Source organism: Arachis stenosperma, chromosome 5, assembly GCF_014773155.1.
Source record: "Arachis stenosperma cultivar V10309 chromosome 5, arast.V10309.gnm1.PFL2, whole genome shotgun sequence".
Classification (NCBI taxonomy): domain Eukaryota; kingdom Viridiplantae; phylum Streptophyta; class Magnoliopsida; order Fabales; family Fabaceae; genus Arachis; species Arachis stenosperma.
In genome coordinates this window covers 21,854,123-21,880,774 of record NC_080381.1, presented here as the reverse complement: position 1 = coordinate 21,880,774, position 26,652 = coordinate 21,854,123, and the positions used below count along the sequence as shown (strand labels likewise).

The 26,652-nt window shown below is 32.6% G+C and overlaps 2 protein-coding genes across 2 annotated transcripts; both read right to left on the bottom strand.

Annotated features, from left to right (window-relative positions):
- Positions 1-11,695: 11,695 nt before the first annotated feature.
- On the bottom strand, positions 11,696-13,088 carry LOC130979919 (2-hydroxyisoflavanone dehydratase-like). Its single transcript, XM_057903465.1, has one exon. The coding sequence runs from the start codon at positions 12,994-12,996 to the stop codon at positions 12,022-12,024; it is 975 nt and encodes a 324-aa protein (XP_057759448.1). The 5' UTR covers positions 12,997-13,088; the 3' UTR covers positions 11,696-12,021.
- A 6,476-nt stretch (positions 13,089-19,564) lies between these two features.
- Positions 19,565-21,441, bottom strand: LOC130980557 (uncharacterized). Its single transcript, XM_057904220.1, has 4 exons — positions 21,108-21,441; positions 20,874-20,945; positions 20,378-20,670; positions 19,565-20,092 (listed from the first exon to the last, which is right to left on the bottom strand). Exons 1-4 carry the CDS (start codon positions 21,439-21,441, stop codon positions 19,565-19,567), a joined length of 1,227 nt encoding a protein of 408 aa, XP_057760203.1.
- Positions 21,442-26,652: the final 5,211 nt, after the last annotated feature.

Here is a 26,652-nt window from a genome sequence, read left to right as displayed (position 1 = left end):
GCTTGAAGAAGAATGTTGCCTTTTTGGTCATATGCCTAGAGCACCCACTATCCATATACCACATGTTGTCCTTTCTCTTGAATGCTAGGCAAACCTAAATAACCTCAAGTGACCTTAGGTATCCAAATCTTTTTGGATCCTTTGATGTTAAACCATCTTCTTTGTCCCAAACCATTATAATCACAAAGAATTTTGTAAACCTTGTTTCCAATCATTCTTTCACTAAAGAAGCACTAAATAGGAAAATGACCATTCCGATTGCAAAATCCACAAAATCTTTGAGTTGCTGTTTTTCTAAAGCTTGTTGGATTTTGAAATCTTATGTCATTAGAAAATGATGCCATGTTGGTAAAAGAAAGTTTTTCAACAAATTTTATAGTTTTATCATAAAGAGGTTTTTGACTAGCCAAAAGTTGATTTAAGTTTTTAGAACTTTGAGCAAAGGTGGCTAAGTCTTCTTTAAGTCTTTTTACCTCTTTAAGCAATTTCTCATTTTCTTCAAAACAGTTGAGATATGCAACTACAAAATGCTGTTTTTCACAAACTTTTATTTCAGCTTTCAACCGCTTGTTTTCTTTAACAAGATCAACAACGGTTCCAGCCTCTCTCAATTTTTCTTTTAGAAAATCATTTTCTGCCTTCAGAATTTCTATTTGAGACTCAAGATCTTGGTTTTCACTTAGTAAACATTTAATCTTTCCAGAAAGATGACCAATCATGAGATGAAGGTCTTCAGTGTCAGGGTTATGAAAAACTAGCTGCTCAACGTGATCGGCCATGAGGCAAGTTTGAGACTTGGTTTCAGATTCTTCATCTTTATCAAAGTCATTTTCCAAGTCTTCCCAAGAAGCCATGAGTCCTTTCTTCTTTCCATTTTTTGGCTTTTCCTCCCTTTTCAAATTAGGGCAATCAAATTTGAAGTGCCTAGTTTCTTTGCAGTTGTAGCAGATCACTTTGCTGAAATCTTTCTTTCTTGAGCTGCTTCCTCTATTTTTCTCCTTCAACTTCATCATTTTCCTGAATTTCTTAGCAAACAAAACAAAATCATTTTCAGATGAGTTATCACTGGATTCATCATCCAGAGGGTAAGTAACAGATTTGAGAGCTATTCCTTTCTTTTTTGTATCTTTTTTCAAATATGTGTTTTCAAAAGCAAGTAAATTTCCTCTCAAATCATCATAAGTCATAGAATCAATGCCACTACTCTCTGATATTACTATTGCTTTGGTTTCCCACTCTTTTGTGAGACATCTCAAGATTCTCCTCATAAGCACAAATTCAGGATATGTGATTCCCATAGCATCCAAGCCATTGATGATGACGTTGAATCTTTCAAACAACTCATCTATCGTTTCTCTTTCCTTCATTGAGAACATTTCATACTCTCTGTTTAGCATGTCTATTTTGGTCTACTTCACTAGAGTTGTGCCTTCATGAGTGATTTGAAGTTTGTCCCAGATTTCTTTTGCTGTTGTGCATCTTGATATCCGTTGGTATTCCTCGAAGCTGACCGCAAAGTTGAGCAAGTTGACAGCTTTTGCATTGAGCTCTACTTTCTTTCTGTCTTCCTCAGTCCAATCGGCTTCACGTTTGAGAGTAACCACACCATCAGCCCCTGTAGTGGGTTGAAATTGTGGACCTTTAACGATTATCTTCCAAAGTCTGTAATCTACAGACTAAACAAATATCTTCATTCTTTTTTTCCAGTAACTGTAGTTCTTTCCATTGAATAATGGGGGTCTGTTGCTTGACTGCCCTTCTGTCAAAGCATTGGCTACCAGATTTGAGCCACTATTATCCGCCATCAGGATCTTTTCTCCAAGCTGCAAAGCTTGTTCTCTTTGAGACCAAGCTCTGATACCAATTGATGGTAATCATTGGCTAAGAGAAGGGGGGTTGAATCTTAGCCCCTTTTGCTGAGTGTTACTTTCTGCCCTTTGAAATAGCTTCAGGAGATTTTTCTTCTTTTTGTCTCGTAACTAGTCAAGAGACATTTTCTTTTTGTCTCATAACCGGTTAGGAGATATTTTTCAATTTTGTCTCCTACACAATAGAAACAGAAATGGAGTAGAAGATAGAGAGAGAATCACACCAAGAAGTATCTTGGTTCAGCTGTTAAGTACAATACAGCCTACATCCAGTCTCCATCACAACAATGATGGAATTTCACTATAATCATCTTGATTACAAACACCAATTCTTCCTAGGAACTAACCTTCCTATTCGAGACAAGTCCAGAATCTATCCACAAAACTAAACTTGACTTGGTCACCTACCAAGCTTTCAACTGCTAAGTACTAACCCAACTTGCAAGGGGATTCCCACATAATCATGATACACAACATAAATGTACAAAGGACCTCTAGAACATCTATGACTTTTTCTTTAATTTTGTACACTTTGCCTTTTCCCTCACATTGGATTTTTCTTACAAACCTCACACTATTTGTCTTTTTCACCATGAGACTCAGACAGACAAAACTAAAGAAAATACAAAATAAAACCCATTGAAGGAGAAGAACGTCTATTAGCTTGGGGAGCTATGAGAATTCTGTGCTTACTCTCCTTATCTCAAGCCTTGGTCGTTCACCCTTATTATAGAATGGAAAGCTTTCAAGGTTGAAACGGTTCAACCAAGCCAACTTCTTCTTCTTCAATATCAAAATCGGTTTGAACAGAGAGAGGAGAGAGGGAAATCGAAAGCAAAACCAATATGCATGTACCTCTCTCTCATCCCTTCTCATCAAGCTTCATCAATCTGAGCCTTCCATCTTGACTTGGTCCCCAAGAAGGATTTTTTACCCTTGATGAACACTTGATCCTTGACAGCTCCATCTGCTCCACTTTTGCTTCCTCCTCCACGTAGCTATAGTAGCTACCTTCTGTGATGGATGAACAAAAAGTAGAAATGAGCCATACCACTGGGATCTTCTTCTTTGACCGAATTGGATTGCTACCATTTTTAGGTATGGAGATCTTGAGGCTTCTTTACCACATCTTGCCATTAGTGATAAAGATCTCAGCCATGGCATACTGTAGATTTTCTTTTTGAAATGGCCATTATCACCTTGGCCGCTTGCTTGTTCATAGCATCTGTTTTCTTCTTCTGATTACTTGTTTTTACCATCTTTTTCTCTGATAAATGATATGATCGAATGCAAAGAGAGGGGAGAGAGAAGAGAGAGAATGGTGAAGCTTTTGGTGGAAGCTTTGAAGGAAATTAAACTCAATTTAATTCCTAATTCCAATTACCAAGACCTGAAGACTTTTGCAAATTGAGCCCCCTTTTTTGTGGTCACCGAATGGGTTTCTAAGGCTTGGGCCAATTTGATTTTCTTCCTTTTAATTGTTCTGCCACTATTTTTCTTCTTTCTTCTTATTTGAATAAGTGATGTGACTGAAGTAGGAGAGAGAAGAGACAAAGCATTCAATGCACTATTAACTCAATTTAATTTTGAGTTTCGGTTACCTATGTATGCAATCAATTGAGTTGAAATTTGAATTCCATTAACCAATGTAATGGGGAACCGAACGAAGCTTTGGTTCAATCCTTTCTTCCTTCTTCCAATTCAGACCCAAAGATTTATTAGTCCAAGAGAATTGTTGACTTGGGCTTTGTCTTGACTTCTTGGGCCATTTTAAATTTCAGCCACTTGATTTAAAACCATATTGTCATAATGTAAGCTTTGTTTGATGGTTAAATATTATCAAGGTGGGCTTAATTTTAAATGAGCCATGAGGACAATAATTTTTATTTCCTGCACACATAAACCAAATTCGTCATACAAACAATTGAAAATAATTTAAGCACATAAACATATTTTAATAATATTTGATCATTATTATAGTTTAAGTCTTTCAAACTCAATAGTATTAATTGTTATTTTTTTTCAGACTAATACTTCTAAGTTTTTATTTTAATTCATCAACTTTTGCTTCTACTTTAGATTTTAAACTAATATTATCTAAGCTTAGTAATTTATATATAAGTTTTTCTATAGGTTTTTCTACTTTAATTGATTTTTTCATATTTTTCATTCTTCCTAATTGATTTTTCATTATATCTAACATGGTATTAGTAAAGTTTAATTGTTGATGTAATTTTTTAATATCTCTTTTTTCTATGTTTTGTTCTGTATTGTTATCTTTATAGGGTGTTGCTTCAACTTCTAAATCTTTTTTAACTAGTATTTTTAATAGTTTCTTTAGAAGGGTATTCAGATTCTATTATTGATCCCGGACTAGTTTTTCATATAACAGTTGTCTTTGTTAATGGACATAATTTCTTATTATTTTTAAAATAATAATTAATGTACGAGTCAAAGAAATATAAATTAATTCTATTTTCTTTCATAAAATCATAAAATGATTCTCTAAGCCTAATAACTTCATGTTCAGAATAATTGGTAAAATAATAATTTCTTAATGGTTTATTATAATCAGCATTAAAATTTTATGTTATCTATTCTTTATCAATGTCAAATGGTTCTTCCTTAATAATTACTTCTAATACCTGTGATTCAGCTGGATCATAATCTGACTCTACTTTATATACAAGAACGACTATATGAGGCCTTATATTATTAATTCCTATAATATTATCCATAGTTCCTATTGACGAATTATCTATAAAAGTTTATGACTAATAGTCTCAACACTATCGGAAATTCTTAATGATTGGGATCTATTCATCCTAATTCTAATATCTGTTCCTTCTCTTATTATTTCTCTTAATTAAGTGTTTTTTATTTGTGTTCTTCAATAATATCAGGAATTACCCATTCTTCATGCATTTTTCTTAATAATTCTTCACGTCTTAGCTTTCTAGGTGTTTGTATATTAGTTTTTTGAGATTTGCATGCATAATTATCGTTTCTTCTTTTAAGGATTGTCTTAATGCTTTAAAGTTATAATTAACCTTAGTAATTTTATAGTATATTCTATAGATTATTTCAAATGGATTATATTTTTCATTTATAATTTTTTCATCAGATTGGACATGTAATTTTAAAGCTTGCCAAGTATATTCATTTCTTATATTCATAGCATAATTCGGATAACAATTGAAGAAAAATGGTACGTCATGACAGTTGCTTTCTAATATTCCTATTAATAAGTCACTAAATTTTGGAAATCTTATATCTTTTAATGTTAATAATATAAGAACATTTATTCCTATTCTAAAATTTGATTTTACTGCTACTTGTATAAATCCTATATGGATGAAGTTGTATCCTTTGTTACTATGTTCTTTTAACTTATCTTCTTCTAAGATGGTAATGATCCGATTATTACTTGTTCCAAGTTTACAATATTCTAACATATGTATTTTATAATCTCTTCTTTTCCCAAAAGATCTTTTTTTATATACTTCATTTTTGTCCATTATAGGTATACTCCAGTTCTGAAAACATTCCTCTAACTTAGATGTTTCTAATTCATTTTTAGTTCTGGAGGTTGATGCTTCCTCATTATCGGTTTTTACTATTAAAGAATTATTTTTTCCTAGATTTAAACTACTTATCGTTCTTAATAAACTAGCCATTTTATGGTTTAGAACTTTGTGAGTTACGGGACCACCATTGTTAACCAACAGATTCACTGCCTTAATAGGGCTTATAACCGGAACCACGATCTGGGCTGACCAACGTATTAACAGTTCTCACTGCTACTTCAAAGTTTTAACTACAAAACTTTTAGTTTAACAAGAAGATTAGTAATAAAAATCCGGTCCAAAATATTCTTTACAAGTGATATCAGAGCCTACATATATATATATATATATATATATATATATATATATATATATTGTTTTTTATCAAAAGACAAAATAAAAATTCTATTTTTCCAAAGTCAACCTTTAAGAGGGACAAGGTACAAATATATACAAGTTGGAGAATCTACATACATGTATACATTCAAAGTTCAAATACAAAGTCCAAGTAGATCTTAGCTTCAATAGAGCCTCCAGTATGCTCAGCGAAGTGCCTCGCGTCCTGTATCTAAAAAATAATATATGTATGGGATAAGAATCGGGGGTTCTCAGTATGGTAAAGGTGCCCGCATAGATAATAAATAATACCCAGAAAAGCCAAAGGCAATCCAAAACTCCAATAACCTATATTCATATCATAAAGTTTTCTCTAAACCAGAATTAAAGTGACTATGTCTAAGGAATCTAGCATAATCTAACTCTTCATTTTCTTTCTCAGCAATTCTCCAAACTTTAGGAGGAACAACCCTCAACGCCTCCTTCACCTACGAGAGGGATCTCCCAGAAACAAACACAGGCAAAACAGATAAGAAAAATACAAGTATAGATAACAGTTACAATAAATAGATCAGGTAGTAATTAATAACAGTTAAGTAATTAGGCAAGCCAAAATAAATGCAAACTGAAACAAAACATAAAAATACATATGGTGAATGCCTATTCTACTGGCCGTGAGCTCATGTGTCAGTTAAACTGCCAGAATCTGATACACCTGGTAGCTAACCCGAATATGGTCTCTAGGTTGTGCATCCCCAAGAGGATCATAAACGAAGGAGAGTGCCTTTTCCACCTTTTCCTGGAGGTATCACAAAGGAGTGTACCTTTTCACTTCAAAAGGGTATGCCTTTCCACCTTTCAACCAGAGAAAAATGTGGAAAAATAATATGAAGGAGTGTGTCTTTTTACCCTCCCCACATCCACTACGCACTGAGCAAGCGAGACTATACCACCATTCTTGCCAGGTAATCAATAATCTTTCCATTCACAATCACAAATCAAACCTCATTATAATCATGATTCATCTCTTATTATCTTAATCATCCTCATCATTATTGTAAAAATTAATCATCATTGTTTTTCACATCTCATACAATCATAATTCATCATTTTCATGCATTATTAGTTCCATTATTCGCTTCACAACTCTTTCTTAATGTTAATCTAACTCTATCAATAGGTTGTCTCTCCTTCCTAAGCCTAACTCTAGCTATCGAACCCTAAACAGGGTTTATGAAGGTTTACATGCTTGTCGGAAAGGCCAAACAGTTAAAAATAGGATTTTAGTACCAAAACAGGATATTATGCATACACATCATAGTGTGCGTCCGCACAACTTGTAAACTTTCCAGCGTGTGCGTGCGCACAATAGTGTGTGTGGGTGCACATACCAGAATTTATAATTTTCAGCAATTTTTGCAAAATTTTGTTTTTCAATCTAAACTTTAAACGCGCATAATTTTTTTGTTAAAAATTATTTTTTGTCTGTTCTTTGAACGTCATAAACTACTCAGACCCAATTTTTATTTAAGATAAGTTTCACCAAATTTGAGGTCCAAGAGCCAAGTTACAGCACGTCAAAGTTGGTCAAAAATTGTGTTTTTACTAAAGACTCAAAACCTCAAATTTTCCAAAAATTTCCAATCCAAAATCAACCAAACCATAACCAACTCAACACAATTCATTCCTATACAATATCACATACTCATTATCCAATTCTCAATCATTCTAACACATAAATTCACCAATTCCTTCAAACCACTTTCACAAACAATTTCACCAACTTCATCAATCAATATCAACAACACAATTATACACATTTAATCCTCTATAACCACAATTCAGAGCATTCAAGCCTATTCTATGGTAACTAGCCTAAGTTTTTGCATAACATTATAGATTAACTACAGAAAACCAAAATCATACCTTGACCAATTTCCTTCCAACCCACAAAACACCTCAAGACCTCATTTCCCAAGTGTCCAAAACTCCAAAGTCCACTTGACAGGCTTCCAACCACTAGAGTTCCAATTCAAGCACTCCACTTTACTAATTTGACATCAATTTCACATATATTCTATCTAATTTCATACACATTCACAATTTTAAAATCCTAGCCTCATGGAAGTGGAAGATTCAAAGGAGTTAATGATTTCTTACCTCACCCATTAATAATTGAGATAAAACCCAACAATTATCCAAGGCTAGATTATACCTAAACCACCAAAATCATCAAGATCTCTCAATACCCACAACCAAAATGCAAAAATAGAAATAAATGGAGAAATGGGCGCAAAAATTAGAGATCCTTACCATTTTGTTCGGTTAGAATCGAAGAACTCAACGAGACAAACGCATGGCTACAAATGGTGCGGTGATCAGAGCTCTAGATTGAATGTTATGAGCGATAGAAGTTGATGATGAATAGTATTCCCAAACCCTTTCTCACCTCTCTTCTCTCAGCGAGAAATGCAAATTTGAAGGGAAAGGAGGCTGAGTGTTGTGTTATATATGTTAGGTCTTGGGCTAAATACAGGCTCGGTTCAACCGGTTCGGTCCTTTAGCCCAATTTTGGTCCAAAATAGTGTTTTAAATTTGTATTTTAATTATTTTTACTCTTTTAAATTATAAAATTTAATTTTTTTAATCCCTTGACTCATAATTTATTTATTAATTAATTGGTTATTAATTTACTGGGTTTTACAATACGTTAAGTGTCACATCTTCTGTCTGCTAAATACAAAACATCCACCATGCTCTCGGAGGTTTCCAATCACATCCGCTACGATTTACTGTTGCCTGGATTGACTTATGATGATCAGAGATTATACCCATGCCGTCATTTCTTACAACATGCCTTTGTAAATTACTAGGAAAAAAGTGACACGCATCAATGGTTTCACCCTCTACGATGACAAAAGCAATCGGCACTATATTTTGATTCCCATCTTGTGCAACTGCAACCAAAAGGCAACCTTTATATTTTTTGTATAGGTGGGTATCGTCAACTTGAACCAGCGGCTTGCAATATTTGAAGACTCGTATGCATGGATTGAAACTCCAAATACCCGATGAAGTATCCTAACATCCTCCACCTCTTCACTCCCATTATACAGGGATCATGTTTCTATTTGGATTTGTGAACCAGGCATCTTCTGAACCATTACCGAGAACCACATTGGCAAAACTTGATAAGATTCTTCCCATCCATGAAAACTTTGGCTATCAACTTCTGCTTTGCTAATCAAACCAGTTAAATCTTTCCTAGACTTTCACAATTATAGATTTTACCTTTATGGATAGGTCGGATTCAACCAATGGCTTCATGGCCTCAACAATTGTGTCCGAGTCCAACTTGGAGTGATCTTGTGAGATCGTTCACATGGAACACATGTACCTTTCATTGTATCTCCAAATCTCCCAGCAAGCTTTCTTCTGTATCAAGCTGGCTCAGATAAGCCAATCACACCCACGTCCATAAAGTCTTACATTTTGCATAGAATGTTTGTGACTCAAATTCATAAACAACGTATCGACTCGTCTGGAGATTGTGTAACTCCGAATTGCCGCAATGACTGATTTTCTAGAACCGTATTCCATTCTAATCCTAAACTCTCTGTCTTCATGATCAGCAACACCTATAAAAAGAATAAAGCGTCGCTCATCGATTTGTAAAACCAAAATTAAAGAAACATACTACCTACTGTTCACGTACCTATGTTCGCATATTCGGGAAACTCCAGTGCATGCATGGCGTCAAGATCCAAGTTACGCATAAAAGATGGAATGTCTAACTGTCGGTGGAACCACTAAAGTTTCTGCGACTGCCTCACCTCCCCCATCGCCATCCCCGTCCACGTCACCGGCTTCATATATGTAGTTTCGAACTCCTCGTCGCTATCATTGTTCATTCCTTCGTACATTTCAATTCTATCATCTTGCATATCTGGGTTATGTTGAACCTCATCCGCCGTTATATGTTCAAACTCAACATACAACTCAATCCTTGGATGTTGCACCTGAGTTTTTAGTGAATATGAAATATTCACTGAATACTTGTTTCGTCAACGATCGGCATAACCTCAAACCGTATCAGGCCGCCAAATACGACAACTGGACTTCGGTAGAAAATGTTGCTCACCCTCTTTAATCACTCTCTATGCTCTGACAGATCCCGTACTGTAGTTCCGTAAACGTTATAGTGCACGGAACTATAAACGAAAACATACTCTTACAAGCAAAGCTCACGTCCTCGTATGTATTTCGTATAACTTTACCATTGTAATAAACCTCTATATTTGCAGTGCCCTCCATCACACCAACAATGGAGAAAACCACCTCTTTTGCAATAAAGTAACATAATAACAAGTTTCGATTTTTATAGGTAAAGGAGTCATCTCGTAGATTCCATGTTGTAAAGCCATCTAACCAGCATTTGCCATATGTCCAACATGCAGAATGCATGTTGCTTGCATGCCTAACATGTGTCCAACACGCAAGGTATGTGTTGGCTTGATGTTTGCCACGCAAACAGCATGCAGAGTACGTGTTGCTATTGATTGGGCCACGTGTCCATCACGCAGCATGCATGATATGCGTGTTTCATCTGTTGTATCTGTAACATTTATTTATCTGTATATACACAAAAAAAAAATTCTATTTCCAACAAAAATTCACTTCTTTTTTCATATTAAAAATGTTTAGTCTATATTTATCTTTTTCTAATAAAGTATAAAGACATTTTAGTATATATAGTGATATAATAATTTTATAAATAAATTTAAAATAAATATTACTATGAATAATATAAAATTATAAATTATATATCATCTTTTTTATTTGTCAATATTTTTATGATAATAATAATGTATATAAATTTATGATCGTATCAAGTCAATATAATTAACACCGGTCTGATCTTAGTACTCATTTGATTAAATAGTTAATGTACTGTGGTACAAATCTTCAAAGCCAAAGTCAATATGACCTAGGAAGTGCAAAACGTGGTAATGACACGCAAGATCTGCCGAATTCCTACCCAAGATAAACCATTTTTCTGCAAAATTGACTTTCAGAGGGATTGCAAGTCAAATTCAGCAAGCTAAAGCTTCCCTTTTATAGTTTTATTGGTTGTTTTTTTAATCACGTTTTTTCAATGGGTCAGCTTCTTCAACTCAAATATCCGTTGTTTGTTAAGGTGTGCTTTTTTTAAAAAAATATTAAATAATTTTCAGAATTTATTATTTTTTATTAATTAATTATTAATATTTAAAATATCAATTAAAAATATATCATTAAATTATTAGATTAAAAATTTAAATTAATAACTAAAAATAATAATAATAAATAATAACTTTTAATAATGTTTAAAATTTTTTAAAATAATTATATATATATTAATTTAATAATAATTAGTATTTTGGTATTAGAAACGCAGAAATAAATTTATATCGGATGAAGGGCAACTCATGTTTGTTGTGGTGAAGGAGGGAAAAAAAATTTCAGAGGGCCCAAGGGATCAGAACTAAATATTATTTAGGAAAATGCTAAGACACAATAATTTTATTGAATAATATAAATAACTACTAATCAAATAAAAATATATTACACTTTTAAATTAATTTTTTAAATTTTAATATTAAAATAAACCATTCGTACACTAGTAAAATAAACATCCGATATATTTATTGTTTACATTGTTTAATATTTTCATTGTTCACCTATACTTTTTTTTATTATTAATGATAGACCCATCATCCTTCACATCACGGTGTAATATTCTCATTGTTTCTATTATTATTATTTAGAATAATACTATAGTGTTTTTTAATTAAATTAAATTAAATTAATTTAATATAATAAAAATTAATTATAATTAATATTATTTTAAATTATTTTATTTAATTTAATTAAATTTAATTCATAAAAGGAATTGAATACTTAATACTACTCATTTATTTAATTAGATGACTACAACCACCGCAAACTTACATATAAATAGAAAATAAATGATAGTTGAAAATTCAAACGGAGAATTGCGTTGAGAGGTATACAGACACCAACACTTAAGGCAAGAACTTGCATACCCGTCACTTAATTATCACGTATTATGAAAGAAACTTTGGCAAATGCAAAATTACTCACTAATGGCGACAAGCACACAAATTGCAATAATAATACATCCCTTAATTTTAATTTTCAGTAGCCTGCCTGTAATATGTAACTAAGAAGAAGAAGACACGTTGTAAGATTCAGTGAAGGATAAAGTGAGCCAAGCGTTTCATGAGTTTCAAAGCATTTTCGGATTCGGGAGTGTGAATGTTGAAAGCATGGTCCTCGTGTTCAGCTTCGTAGAGTTCCACGTGACCATGCCACCCACTGTTCTTAACAGCTTGATAGTACCAAACTCCTCTGTCCCTTATTGAATCCTTTTCAGCAACGCAAACTATGATCTTGGAGCACCCAAGAGTAGCCAAGCTGGGAGCCTCAGGGGCCAAGGGATTGATCAGTGGGTTATCCACCCCGCCGGGCGCATTCGGATACACCAAACCCCACACCACATACGGTGGACTCTCCTCGTGCCCTTCCACTGCTTCAGATCCGATGGGTTTTGTGCTCAAGAAGTATGGCTGAGAGAGAAAAGCACCCAACACTTTGACCGCGTTAGGTAGAGCCTCAGCACCTGCACGCAAAGCAACGTTGTGAACAAGGTTAGCACCGGCACTGTCGCCGCCGAGGAACACTCTCTGGAAATCGCCATGGTTGAGGATCCATGGATCAGAATCAGTGGAAGCCACCCATTTGAGTGCTTGCCAGCAATCATGATATGCTGCGGGGAGAGGGATCTCCGGTGCCAGCCTGTATTCAACAGAGACAACTAAGATGTCTGCTTCTGCTTTGGAGAGGAACAAGTTGAAGTAGTTGTGGTGGAGCTCGTTGAAGGCAGATTCAAAGAAGAAGCCTCCGCCGTGGAAGTACACCAAGATGGGGACTTTGTGGGCGTCGTGGTGGTGGATGAACTTTGTTGGAAGGTATAGACGTGCGGAAATGGAGGGGTTGCTGGAGATGACAACGTCTTTGGAAGAAACTGATCCAAGAGTCGAAGGTGGAACAAGTGGAGAGTTTTGGAGGCGCTCAATGGAGCCGTCCTTGAAAACCTTCACAAGGTCTGGGATATGAATGGTAAGCTCTTTGTCATCAACCCCGGCTATGGAAGTAGAAGCCATTGCTGCGATGAGCCAAGAGGAAAAGTCGGTGGTGAACAAGGATTGGTTGTTGTTAATGTTAGGTTCAAGAAGAGAAAAGATATTTGTATCATAATTTATTAACAAAAATAATATTTGCACTATATTATATTTTTTTTAGGATAAAAAAAATTATTTTTCAAAAAATTATCGGAACTTTAATTTTCGAGAAACAATTTTTTTTTTCATTTGAAGCAAGTTTGCCATATCCACAACGAAACTTATTATTTTTAGAGCAATGCTAGGAAACTAAAAGGATATTAGTAAAAAATCAGTCAAATATCTTTGGGTGAATCCAAAATCTCTACGAGTTAATATATATGGATGTTTCTTTTGTTAGGTATCAGAATGTTTCTTTATTATATTAAATGGATGTTCTTTTATATATTTTTTGAATTTTTTTGTATTGCAAATGTGAATGTCTCTATTTCTTTAAGAATTTTATATGTTTTTTTAAATTTTATAGATATTTAATTATTTTTACTAAAATATAATTGGATATTTCTTTTGTTAAGTATTAGGATTTTTTTTCATATTAAATGAATGTTTTTTTATAATTCTGTAATTGTGTAGTTTGCAGTTTCTTTAATCATCAAAACGGCACCTAATATCGCAAAACGCAGAGAGTAACATCTGCAACAAAAAAAACATGAAATAAAAATAAAAAATAAAATTTTATTATTTTCACTTTTTTATAAAATTTAAAAATAAAAAAACAAAAGCGCATCCTTAGATTACTATCAATTAAACTCTACAAATCGAAGTCAACATTTTTCCTATACACTTGCTACTTGGATTGAACGCAGGACACCTAATCAAGTGTTTAAATTAAAGATCAATAAAACTCAATTGTTTCATCTTTCTTCGATCTTCATTGATTCAATTGAAGCATGGCGGCAACTGTGTCGGAGAGTGGTGGCTCCTCCTCGAAATCGGCATTGATATTCATGGGGACAGGCTACTCCAGCGCCATACCCTATTCGAGGTGCCTCATCTCTCCCTCCCATCCTCCCTGTCACGTTTGCTTCCAATCGCTCTCTCTCCCTCCCAACCGAAACGTGGAGCGCGTCATCGCGATGGAGCTTGCAGAGGCGCGTGATGAGAGAATCGAATGCGTTTTTGCAAGTGATGCCGCGGTTGAGGGTGGATAGGGTTTGAAGGAGATGGTTGAGGAGGGAAGAGGAGAAGATTTCGTCGGTGACGAAGTCGAAGGTGGACTTCGTGTTGAAGCAGTTGTCTTGGATGCGCTTGTTGAGGACGTCGCGGAGAGCATGGAAGTCGCCGGCGCTTCCAGCAGCATTGGTGAGAGAGAGACTTGTGTGTGTAATTGTTGGAGGTGGGTAGGTTAATATGAGAGAGAAGAGGAAGACTTTTATAGGTTTTAATTAGGTTTACCTAATTAATGTGATTTTATTTAGTTTTTGACTGATAACCTCTTGGTTCCATATACTTTTCCTATTATTTTAATAAAGTTTACTGTATCTCCGATGAGCTCTAAGTTTTATATAGAGTTCGTCGTATTCTCGATAAACTTTTACCCACTCTCTCCATAAATATCTATGCTAGTTGAGGACGAAACTCAATACTAATAGCTCATTCTTCTTTTGATATTGTTCTTCTATCTAATTTACTCTTTACAGTATTTAGAATTTCGTTGTTATCTATTCATTATGATGTTATAATAGTGTATGATGAAAAAAGATTCTATCGCATTTAGGTCTGTTCAATCGATAATTGTATACATGTCACCTGAAGTCAACAGTTTAACAACGTGAAGAATTTAATATTGCATTTTATTGGTCAACAATACACGAAAAGAATGAAGAAAATTTACAACAGATATCTATCTGTCTGAAGTAGATAACGTTTTATTTTATAAAAGGTATATATTGTAGATATTGTGATTCTTATTTTTGTATTATTTTTATTAGAGTTTAGGTTTTGAGAATATTTTATGTTTCCTGAATTAAGTATCGATTATGTGATGACAAGGACATACGTCTCACTACAAAAAAAAATTCTGTGGTTACAGTGAAACTGTGACCATAACTAGTGAAAAGGATGACCATAGGTCTACGGTCACAATTTTTTACCTATAGTCATGATTTTTTTACCGTGGCCTATTCTGGCGTGGTCATAGATCTATGATCACAATTTTTTTATTTATGATCACGATTTTTATGATCACGGTTGCAGTGTTTGAATTCTGAAACTTTAAGTCACGTTTTTTTACCGTGACCATAAGTTACTCTATAGTCACGCATAAAAATCGTAACCATAACTTAATCTATAGTCTCCCTTTTGTAAAATCGTGACCATAGCCTAATGTGTGGTCACGATTTTAGCGTGACCATAGCTTATCTTATATGGTCATCCTTTTGTAAAACTGTGACCATAGACTAATCTATGGTCACAGTTTTAGCGTGACCATAACTTATCTATGGCCACCCTATTTTAAAACCGTGACTATAGCTTACTCTATGGTCACTTTTTTGAAAAACTGTGACTATAGCATTATCTATGGTCACGGTAAAAACAATGACCATAGCTTATTTATGGTCACCTTATTTAAAACTGTGACCACAAATTAGACTATGGTCACCCTTTTGAAAAACTGACCACTATCTAATCTATGGTCACGGTTATGGTCACAGTTTTAGCGTGACCATAGCTTATCTATGGTCACCCTATTTTAAAACCGTGACTATAGCTTACTATATGGTCACCCCTGTTTTAAACTGGACCATACCTTATTCTATAGTCACCCTTTTGTGTAACCGTGATCATAGTCTAATCTATGGTCATAGCGTGACCATAGCTTATCTATGATCACCCTTTTATAAAACTTTGACCATAGACTAATCTATGATCACGGTTTTAGCGTAACCATAACTTATTTATGGTCACCCTATTTTAAAACCATGACCATAGCTTACTCTATGGTTACCCTTTTGAAAAACTTTGACCATAACCTTATCTATAGTCACGGTAAAAACTATGACTATAGCTTATCTATGGTCATCATTTTAAAAAAATCGTGACCATAGAATAATAAAATTTAAAATTTTACCATTTCATATAATAACTTTTTTTATTTTTATCATTAAAAATTCACAAAGTAAAAATTTTTTAATTAACTTCTAAGTTCTAATCTAGTAATCAGTACTAATAGTCATCACATCAGCAACAAAATCTAGAATAAAAAAATTTTAACAATTAAGATAAGTTGTGATTAAGTAACATACTAACATATCAAAATACTTGAGTGAATACACTTTTCTCGATTTCAGTTCTAAACAGTGATATATATACTAACACTAAATTGACATTAATAACAGAATTGTTCCACAGACGTGAGAGCAATACAATTTAGACTCTGCCAGGAGTATTTCTTTTTGTATCACTATTCTTCCTTCCTTGTGCTTGGGAACTCTTAGACCATAGATACCTTTAGGCTACTCTCCAAAACCGTGACTATAGACCCTTTTAGGTCACTCTTTCATAAAACTGTGACCATAGACCCTTTTAAGTTGCCCCTCAAAATTATGTCTATCATCGAGGCCCGAAACAACACCTAATAGCTAATGACACAAGTCCTCAATGGACCATCCCTGATAAAACTGCTCTCACCCACCGGTGTAGCCACTCCCAAGTAGTATGCCACGTCATGCAGGGTCATAGTCATCTCCCCATATGGTAGGTGAAACGTATGGGGCCCAGGTCGCCATCTCTCAATCAGAGCTGAGACCAACGGCCAGTCATGTTTCCACTCCACCATGTATGCAACATGCTCGAATCTTGCACGTCTAAGATGTGACCTAATCTGCTCAGGCGGACGTCTCAATAAATTTCTCCTAGTACACAAGACCTGAGATACCTACCAAATAAAATAAACTAGTAAAACAAAAAAAGTTAACAAGTAACAACACAAATTCAAATTTCAAATATATAAACGATATGAGTTATAAAGTGTACCACTCAGTCAAGTCTCCCTGCAATGTGGTCAGTCTGAACTAATCTATAAAGAATATCCTCGTACCACAATAATTCTTACTCCATGAAACTACACTTTAATAAAACAAATTAGAATAAAATAATTTTAAATTAACTAAATTTTTATCAGGCATATTCAAAATAAATTTAAATAACATAATCAAATGGTCGTAAACCATAATCTAGATAAAATAACTTAATTCAAAATTAACTATATTATATTACCAATCACATTTGGCAATAATCAAATAAAAGAAAAAACAGAAGAACAGAATTACCAAAATTAACTATAATTAGTTCAAACGAAACAATAATAAAAATGAATTCTTCTCTTACCTAACATCTATTCATAACCTCATGATCGTTTTACATATTCTAAACTAACAACATATACATAGTCATATAAACTAAATGTATCATCCACTTATCAAACTAATTAACATAACTAATAACTTAATCTAACTTGCATATTCAAATAATAAACAACAATAAATCAAACAAAAAAATAACCTAACAACAGAATTGCCTGAAACTAACGAACTAAAGAAATTAATAACTTTAGCGATGTCCAAAGAAATAACCTTGATAAGATAAGAGAGGATGAAAGCGAATAGAGTGAAAAGGTGAAATGGAAACGTGAAAAAATGAAAAAGATAACAACAACAAATCGAACAGAAAATAAAAATAGAACAATAGAATTACCTGAAACTAACGACCGGAAGGAACCAAAAATTTCAACAATGCCTAAAGAAATAACCTTGACAAGGGAGGATGAGAGTAAAGAGAGTTAAAAAAGGTGAAATGAAAATGTGAAAAATGAAATGGTCCTCCACAACTTTTTATATTTGGGCTAACTCTTTGTCGAGGGTTGCCGCGAACCTTATTAAAATAATGAAGTTCATCGGAAGTATGACAAACTTGTTTCAAATGCCAAAAAAATTTGTATTCCAAAAATTAAAGTTTTGATAAAAGTTTTTTGAAAAAAGTTTTTTTTTATTTTATAGTAAAAAAATCTATTTTTTATAGTATAAAAAAATAATTTTCTTTATTTTAATTCTGTTTTACCATTTAATCATGTTAGATGCCAATAAAATACATGTAGAGATGTTGGAAATTCTAGTGCACTACTAACTATATACATTTTAGTTTGTATGTGTATTATCAAAGAAGCTAGCAATATAAAGGAACACCAGTGAAAGCAAAGGAATTCATTTCTATTTTTGTGTGGGTCAATGGGTTGATGTGGATCGGTGGGTCAAACACGTAAACACTCATTCAAACACGTAAAATAAAATTTATAAATATAATTATTTTATTTTTAAATTTATTATTAATATGTAAAATTATATATGATTAAGATTAACAAAAAAAGAATTCTGATTTTGAATAGTAAAAAATTTTGTTTAAGTTAATAAGCCAAATTAATTTTAAATAAAAATTAATTTTAAAAAAGAATCAATTTTTACAAGAAAAAATTAGTTTTTCACCTAAAAACCTATTTTTATTTAGAAAATCAATTTTTTTATCTAAAAAATTATTTTTCTTTTAAAAAGACTAATTTTTTATTTAAATTATATAAAATCAATTATAACTTATAAATTATTTTTTAACATTTTAAAATATCAATTTACTTTTGATAATATTTATCTCTCAAAAGTCTTAAAATTAATTATTTTTGTTATTATTTTTATTACAAATCAAATAATATAATACAACAAAATAAAATCTTAAATTTTTAATAAAATAAAATATTAAAATTTATCAATGTAAACAGTGTTGATACTATAATGGTATTAAATTTGTAAAGTTGATTTAAAAATAAAATAATAACTTTTTATTAATAACTGATATTACTACTAGTTATATTATAATTTTTATTATTCTAAAAAAATAATGCATGAAAATATATGAGAAGTCAAATATAATTCAGTCTTAATTCTATAATAATATTTAATTTATAACGTTGATTTAAAGATATGCTACTTGTTGTTGATTTAAAGATATGCCATTTGTTATTGTTAAATAGAATAGAATAAAAAAATTGAAAAAATGGTGAAAATGGACATCGAACTCAGATACATAAATTAAAAGTATATCAATTTAACCAAACAAGTTAATTTTATTCTTTTTTAAAGTTGAATTACTAATATTTTTACAAAAATTTTGGGAGGGCCATGACCCCCATTGCCCATACAAAGCTCCACCACTGCACTCATACAACCTAATCACGATTAGGAATCTAACCTGGTGTGGCTGTTTGTTTGTCACTTGAACACATGCCTCAGCTACCAAAAGCTTATATTTTTTTTGGATCAGAGTGAGAGATTAGAGATTTTGTAACATCATAGAGAGATAGCATTTTAGTAACAAAGGCTCCGTTTGGTTTGTGTATGTATTGGGACATAGATATCAGGGACGGATCCAGAAATGTTATCGTGGGAGCCAATAACATATATAATATTAAAAAAATATGTAAATAAATTATAATGTAAGATGCATTACAAAAATATACCGATAGAGAATATATATTTAAAGTACAAAAAAATATGTGTACTTTTTAATAACGAAGTGGTACACCTCGATTCTTCATATCATAAAATTCATCGATAATAGAATCGGTGTCAAATCTTTCAGCAATCTTCTTCTCAATATAAATCAAAAGACAATTAGTAAGAAATTCATCTTCTATTTTGTTTCTGAGTCTATTATTCACAATATTCATAGCTGAAAAAGATCTCTCAGTTGTAGCAGTTGAAACAGGGAGAGTGAATACCAAGCGAATCAAATAATCAATCAAAGGATATGTTAAAGACTTTCCTGTCTTCGTTAATCCTTGATATAACTCTGAAATTATGCACAAGTTAGTTAACTCAACATGATTAGGAGCATCAAGTTCATAATGTTGAGCTTGCATTCTAATGTGAAATCTCTCTTGGTAATTGAAGTCATCTGGATAAAATCGTTCTACTAATTCACATACTTTGTTGACACTGAAGAGCTTATAATTTTCTCTGGGATATAAAGTGGAACTTAAAGTAAGCAATTCCACCATATTATCATTGAATCTTCCATTAATATCTTGTGACTGTGTATCAATTACAGCCAGAGATAAATTAACACGGTAATGATGCTCCACTGAAATTTGGTCAACAATTTTGCGAGTTCAGCCTCTTCAAGGAATATGCAATGCATTCATATCAAGAACTTCAACTTCATGTTTCTCACAAAAGAATATAACTTCTTTTATGAAAGCCTCCCAACTTGATTCTCTCATTTGTTGGATGAAAGTCTTGGTAGTAGAAACCAGAGTTAAAGCATTCAATATGTCTTGATTTTTTCATTACAAAGCTTGACAAAGATCATGACTAACTTCCAAAATATTTCTCATCAAATGCAAAACAAAGACAAATTCAAATGATGTGATAGCAGCATAACCAGCACTAGCATCACCATGAGTGGAGAAATTACCTTCTTCAGTGCTTTTTTCAAGAACTTCACAAGTAGCATCAAACATGCATAGAAAGCTACGTACAGAATTCAAATGAGACCCCCATATAGTATCTCCAACTCTTTGCAAAGTACTAATTTTATTAAGTCCACTACTTGTCACAATTTGATCATTGACAATTAAATTTGCAACATTATTTGTTTGAGCAACCTTAACTGATCATGACGTTTAGGAGAAACAGTCACAACATTCACAATTAGAGTAAGTTTTGAAAAGAATTGATGAACATAACAAACTTCTTTGGCTGTAGAAACAAGTGCTAATTGTAATCGATGAGCAAGACAATGAATGTAATAAGCAAAAGGGAAATCTTTCAAAAATAGAGCTTGCAATCCATTCCATTCACCACGCATAATACTAGCTCCGTCATACCCTTGTCCCCTAAGATTTTGAACGTCAAGATTATGACGAGAAAGAACTGATGAAATTTCTGTTTTCAATGTCAAAGAACACGTATCAGAAACATGTATAAGATCAAAAAATCTTTCTTGAACACAACCGTGCTTGTCTAGAAATTTCAAAACCACAGACATTTGTTCTCACTTTGACTCATCTCTTGCTTCATCAATAATTATACAAAATTTAGAATAACCAATTTCTTCTCGAATTGTTGCACGTACTTTTCTAGCAAAGATATGCAATATATCTTTTTGAACACCGAGAGATATATATTGAGCATTTCTAGGAGCATTTTTAAGGACAACATTATTAACATTCTGATTACATGAAGCTAAAAGTTTAATTAACTCAATAAAATTTGTCCTATTCAAAGATCCAGGACTTTCATCATTGCCTCTAAATGCACATGCTTGAAATGAAAGCCATCGAATAGCATCAATAGATATCTTCAACCTTACGCGATTATTTGCAATAGTTTCATCACTATGCCTATCAAGAACTTTGTCTATATGCTTAGAATGAGCCATTAAATCATCACAAGATTTCACACATAAATTATAGGGAGAATTAGGAATAGAACCCTCCTAACATACAAATGCACAATTCACTCCATTGTTTACTTTTTTTCAATTACTAAATCCTAACTCTGAAAATGTATTTTTTCCATCATTGCGAGCACCATAATATTTACTAGACAAGTAGCAAGGCAAACAATAAGCAACATCTTTTTCTGGTAAATATTCTAACCAACTTGAAAATTTCTTAAACCTAGAAGATTGAAAACTTCGACGGTGATTGTTATTACCAAAAGCTGGATAGCTAATATTTGTTGGTTGATATGGCCCAGCTATTATGTATGCTCTACGAATCTTATCACGTTATGACATTATATTGCCAAATTGGACGACGCTTTCCTGGATCCCTTTCTAGTAAAGAGATATCAACATCTCTTTCTAATCTTGGAACTTTGGCTTCATGTTGATGTATATTTTGAGTAAGATTAGAGGGTTGACTTATTTGAACTCCAACATCATCAGCAGCTTTTCTCTTAAAAATTGCATCAATTTTACTTTACTTTCTCATCATAAAATATTCTAGTTTTTTTTACCTGAAAAAAATTCAAATAATTATATACTTACATGAATAAATAAAGTCTAAATATTTTTTATTAGTTAAACATCAATAATAAATTAATAATATTTTTTTACTAAGTCACTATCAATTTTACTAAAAATAAAAAATAAAAAACTACTAGACATACAGCATCAATGGAATAGAACTCAAAGTGGCATTTGTTCACAGTGACATTTGCTCAAAAATTACTAGTACTAAGCGTACAACGTTTATAAAAGTAATAATTTCATTGTTAAAGTTATTTAAAAATAACAGTAAATATTTAACTATTAAAAATGGTTTGATAATTGTTGAAAATTAAAAGATATTTGTTAATTTTTAATCCTCTATAGAATATGAATCTAAATCTAAATGAAAATTAAATTAAATAGTGGCAACTGGCAAGCTTTAAACAAACATGTTTATTTAGGCTATACACAGTCACACAGAGATATATCAACATAGTAACTGTTTAAGATATATTATATATAATAAAAAATTTAAAATTTAAAATATATAATAAAATGTATCTTGTATGTAGTTGTACCATTGTGACTTGTGAGACAGTAGTTAGTGACTTAGTGGAATGGAAGGCATCGTGCGTGGCTATAGGCTATGGCTTCAATTTCAAAAGAATCCTAAACGTCAAAAAGAATAAAGGAGGAAAGGTAATTTAGTGTTTCTGTTTAGCCAATTTAGGAATTTAAAACAATTTTAAAAATTATTATATTTTTTATTGGGTTGGACTTCTTAAATTTTACTACTAGTATATTTTTTTTGTAAAAAGTTGGGGCACAGGCCTTCACTTGCCCCCCATGTATCTGTCCTTGATAGACAATAATACATAGACACTTGAGACATAGACATAAAATATTTATGTTTCTGTATAATGTTTGGTTGCAAAATACAAGAACACTACATAACTAAAAATGACTATTTTGTCCTCATAAATTAAATTAAAAAATGATTAATATTAAAAATAAAAAAATGAAATAAAAACCCATTTTTTTCAGAATTTCTTCGTCAGTTATTCCTATCCCCAAAAAACTTTCTTTTTCTTAGTTGCTCTTCTCCTTCGTGGATGGCCATCAACCACCTTAGAGAGAATGGTGATGAGCTTCTGGTTGTGAAATGTGGATGTCTTCACCTTGCAGGCTGGTCGCATCTACCCTAAACCCTCTACTCCATCTCTGTATCCAGTGCTTGTTTCCTCGTGTGGCTTTGTCCCTTTTTTTGTTTGTCGCGAATTCCTCTTCTTCGCTGTGTATGCGTTCAATTTCCATGGAGGCCAGGTATAATGTTCTTCTTCCCATCAATTTCTTGCTCTTTCAAGGTTTAATTGAGAATCAGTTGAGGAAAGTTGCTTAATTTTTTTGGTTATGCTAAAAAAATCAAGAATTGGTGACATTGAATGAGTGTTAATTGTGTTATATTACTAAACATATATGTAAATTGGATAATATTTGAAGGATTTAAGCTTTTGATCCCAGTATTTTTTTAAATGGGTATTGCTTTGACACTTCAAATTTTGTATCTTTTTAGTTGAAAATCATATGGGCGTTATGATCCCCCTCTTCCTTTAGTATTTTATTTAATTTATTATTTTATTTTTTCATTAGTGAATGTAGTAGTAAAATGAATTTTAATTTATGTTGGCATACAAAATCTTTTTAAATTCCAATTGAGTTTCTTATGTTATTATATCAAAGAATTGAATTCCAATACTCCAATTGAATTCTAGTACTCCAACTGAGTTCTCATATTTTAAATATATTATCCAATTTACATATAGAAAAAGAATCAAACTTTAGTTGAGTAATTAGAGTTGACCTCTGCTTAATACTGAATGATATACATTTGATGCAGGCTTGGAAGAAGCAAACAATAAGGAGCAAACTTGGAAGAAGCAAAAATAAAGCTACAAGTTGTGAGGACAAAGTGCTAATAGTTGTTGATGGTTCTTGGGATGACATAGACTTTTTTTCTTGGATTTCTGTTGTTATCTTAGTTGGCAATGTATTTATACAATGAAGCATGACAACTAATAGCATAACAGTTATATTGGTATAGTTTTCTTAATATACAATTATTTGTTGAGTCATTTACCTGTAATGAAATCCTTTGTATAGAAAATTCAATGAAAAGTATTTTGTTTGATATTATTTTGGTGTACTCCACATTTAATTTATATTGGTTTGCCCAAATATCATAAAGTGCAGAATTTTAAAGGCAAAGCTATTACAATTAGCATGCATGAGTGTTAGTGTTGCAAGTGTGAGAAGTGTTGAAGTTAGTCCCACATCAAAGAAAACAAGGAAGAGTGATGAGTTTATAAGATGAGAGACCCATTAACTTGACACCTTAAGGTTTTGAGTTGGATGTGGTGTCTTCTCATCTTATGTTCTCTCACTTGATTCCTCCCTGAAGTCTCCCCGGTTGTCGAGAGCTCTCCACGTTCAGCCCAACAAGTGGTATCAGAGCCGATGATTAATCGGTCTGGTGGTTTTAAGGGGTATTCAAGGTGAAGCATCAAAAGTCTTCCCGGCAAAGGTGGTCCGGGCGGCGTGTCCCGCGGTGTTTTGTGGCGGTGTGATGGACGAATACTCGTGGTGGTGGAGGAGTTAGAGGGGAGTTGATGCTTGATGTGGAGGCTCACACTTGAGAGGGAGATTGTTAGTGTTGCAAGTGTGAGGAGTGTCGAAGTTAGTCCCACATCAAAGAAGCAAGGAAGAGTGAAGAATTTATAAGATGAGAGACCCATTAATTTGACACCTTAAGGTTTTGAGTTGGATGTGGTGTCTTCTCATCTTATGTTCTCTCACATGATTCCTCCCCGAAGTCTCCCCGGTTGTCGAGAGCTCTCCACGTTCGGCCCAGCAATGAGCCCTAAGGCTTATATAATTTTTTGTTTGTCTTTCATAAGTGTAAAAATGCACACTATTAGAGTTTAGGATAATAATGATGTAAATCAATAAAAAAATGCAGAATTTGATTGTAAATATGCAAAACTAAATAACTTTAAGGATAGATTACTTAGGTGCATAAACCTAAAAAGTCAATTCATAAACCAAACACATAAAATTACATATTACAACTAAAAGTTAGTTCATGCATAGATTAGGTGCAAATATAGCTATTGCACTTTAATAATATAACAATTACTTAAACCCCTGTAGATAATAACCCACTCATTCACATGATACTGGACATTTTTATAAGGAGATAAAAATTCTCTACCGTTGATATAGTCAACGTCCACTAAATAATAAGACCCTAAAATGGAAGGATGGAAAAATTATAAGGGGTATATTGTAATTCTTTAATAGATAACTAATGCACTTATCAAAAGATTAATTTAAACATACCAACAGGTATTTTCAAGCCATTACGTCGAGTAATTGCATCTCTAAGTACCCTTGAATCAGATGCCGATTCTTACCAACCGCTAAGGACATAGACAAAATTCATATTCCGATTGCAAACTCCTAAGACATTGGTGGATATTCTAGATTTCCTTGTCCGATACCTAGATTTATTCCTTTGGGACTGTGACATCTATGTAAGTGCCATCTAATGCTCCTGGACAACCCTATCAAAAGGACAAAACAAAATAGCTATTACATACAAGTAAACTTTATGCAACACCTTACCTTAAACCATTTCCATCTGGGATCTATACAATCCTCTAGGGTCTGCTTTTGCAAATAACACACTTTGGACACGCAAAACCGAACCTAATACCTTATAAAAATACCTACTAACAGTTTCACCAGACTTATAAAACCTAACTTGTACGCTGCGATTTTTGGTATGATGAGCTAATATGATCAAAAAAGTTGCTACTTGCTTGCCTATGCCAACATGACCATCTTCGTCTAACCCACCTTGAACTTGTAGTAATTCACACAAATTTACAAATGCATTCAAACTTATTCTTAACTCCCATATGCAATTTCTATCTCCACCCGCCCCAATGATGTTATCTAATGCATCTCTCCTTAATGGCAATGTGTTCACTCTTCGCCCAATTGAAGAATGACCCCACCTTCTATTCCTAATATACATATATAAAGTAACTAAAAAAACAATATCAACGTGTCAAATTGCATTCTCATGATCTAGTAATATCCAACACATAGCTTGATTTGTTCAGAACAATCCATCATCACTTCTTAACAAACAATAAAAAGTAAATGCATAAAAATAAAATAAATTCTAATATCCAGTATGACAACACTAAAAAATAAGCTTTTCTTTATCAGTTCAAGTAAACTTTAAGTAGAAAAAACACTCGTACCATAATCACATACTCATATTATCAAGCAAATAGTTTTTGATACATAAATGGAGAACTCTTAATTTAGTTCACGTTTTAATTTTTCGTAGACTGGTATATACAAAAATTAAAAATAAAATTCAAATTAAAAACATACTAATAGTTTAATTAAAAGGTTTGATTTCTAAATTGATGAAATATTAAAGAAAGCAAATAATGATGATAGCGCATAAGATTTTATACTTATCATCCATGAAAGTTCAAAATGTGGTATTTAGATGAGTCTAATGTTGATATTTCTCCGTGATATGTATAATCTTTTTATATCCAAAAATTGAATAATGTCTAA

What these genes read in the sequence shown, in the direction of transcription:
- LOC130980557 (XM_057904220.1), bottom strand. Translation starts at nt 21,441, where the DNA reads ATGGCTCATTCTAAGCATATAGACAAAGTTCTTGATAGGCATAGTGAT. An exon ending in AACAATTCGAGAAGAAATTG is followed by an intron (nt 20,946 to 21,107) that starts GTTATTCTAAAT and finishes CATTGAAAACAG; the next exon opens with AAATTTCATCAGTTCTTTCT. An exon ending in TGATGAGAAATATTTTGGAA is followed by an intron (nt 20,093 to 20,377) that starts GTTAGTCATGAT and finishes ATTGATACACAG; the next exon opens with TCACAAGATATTAATGGAAG.
- LOC130979919 (XM_057903465.1), bottom strand. Translation starts at nt 12,996, where the DNA reads ATGGCTTCTACTTCCATAGCCGGGGTTGATGACAAAGAGCTTACCATT.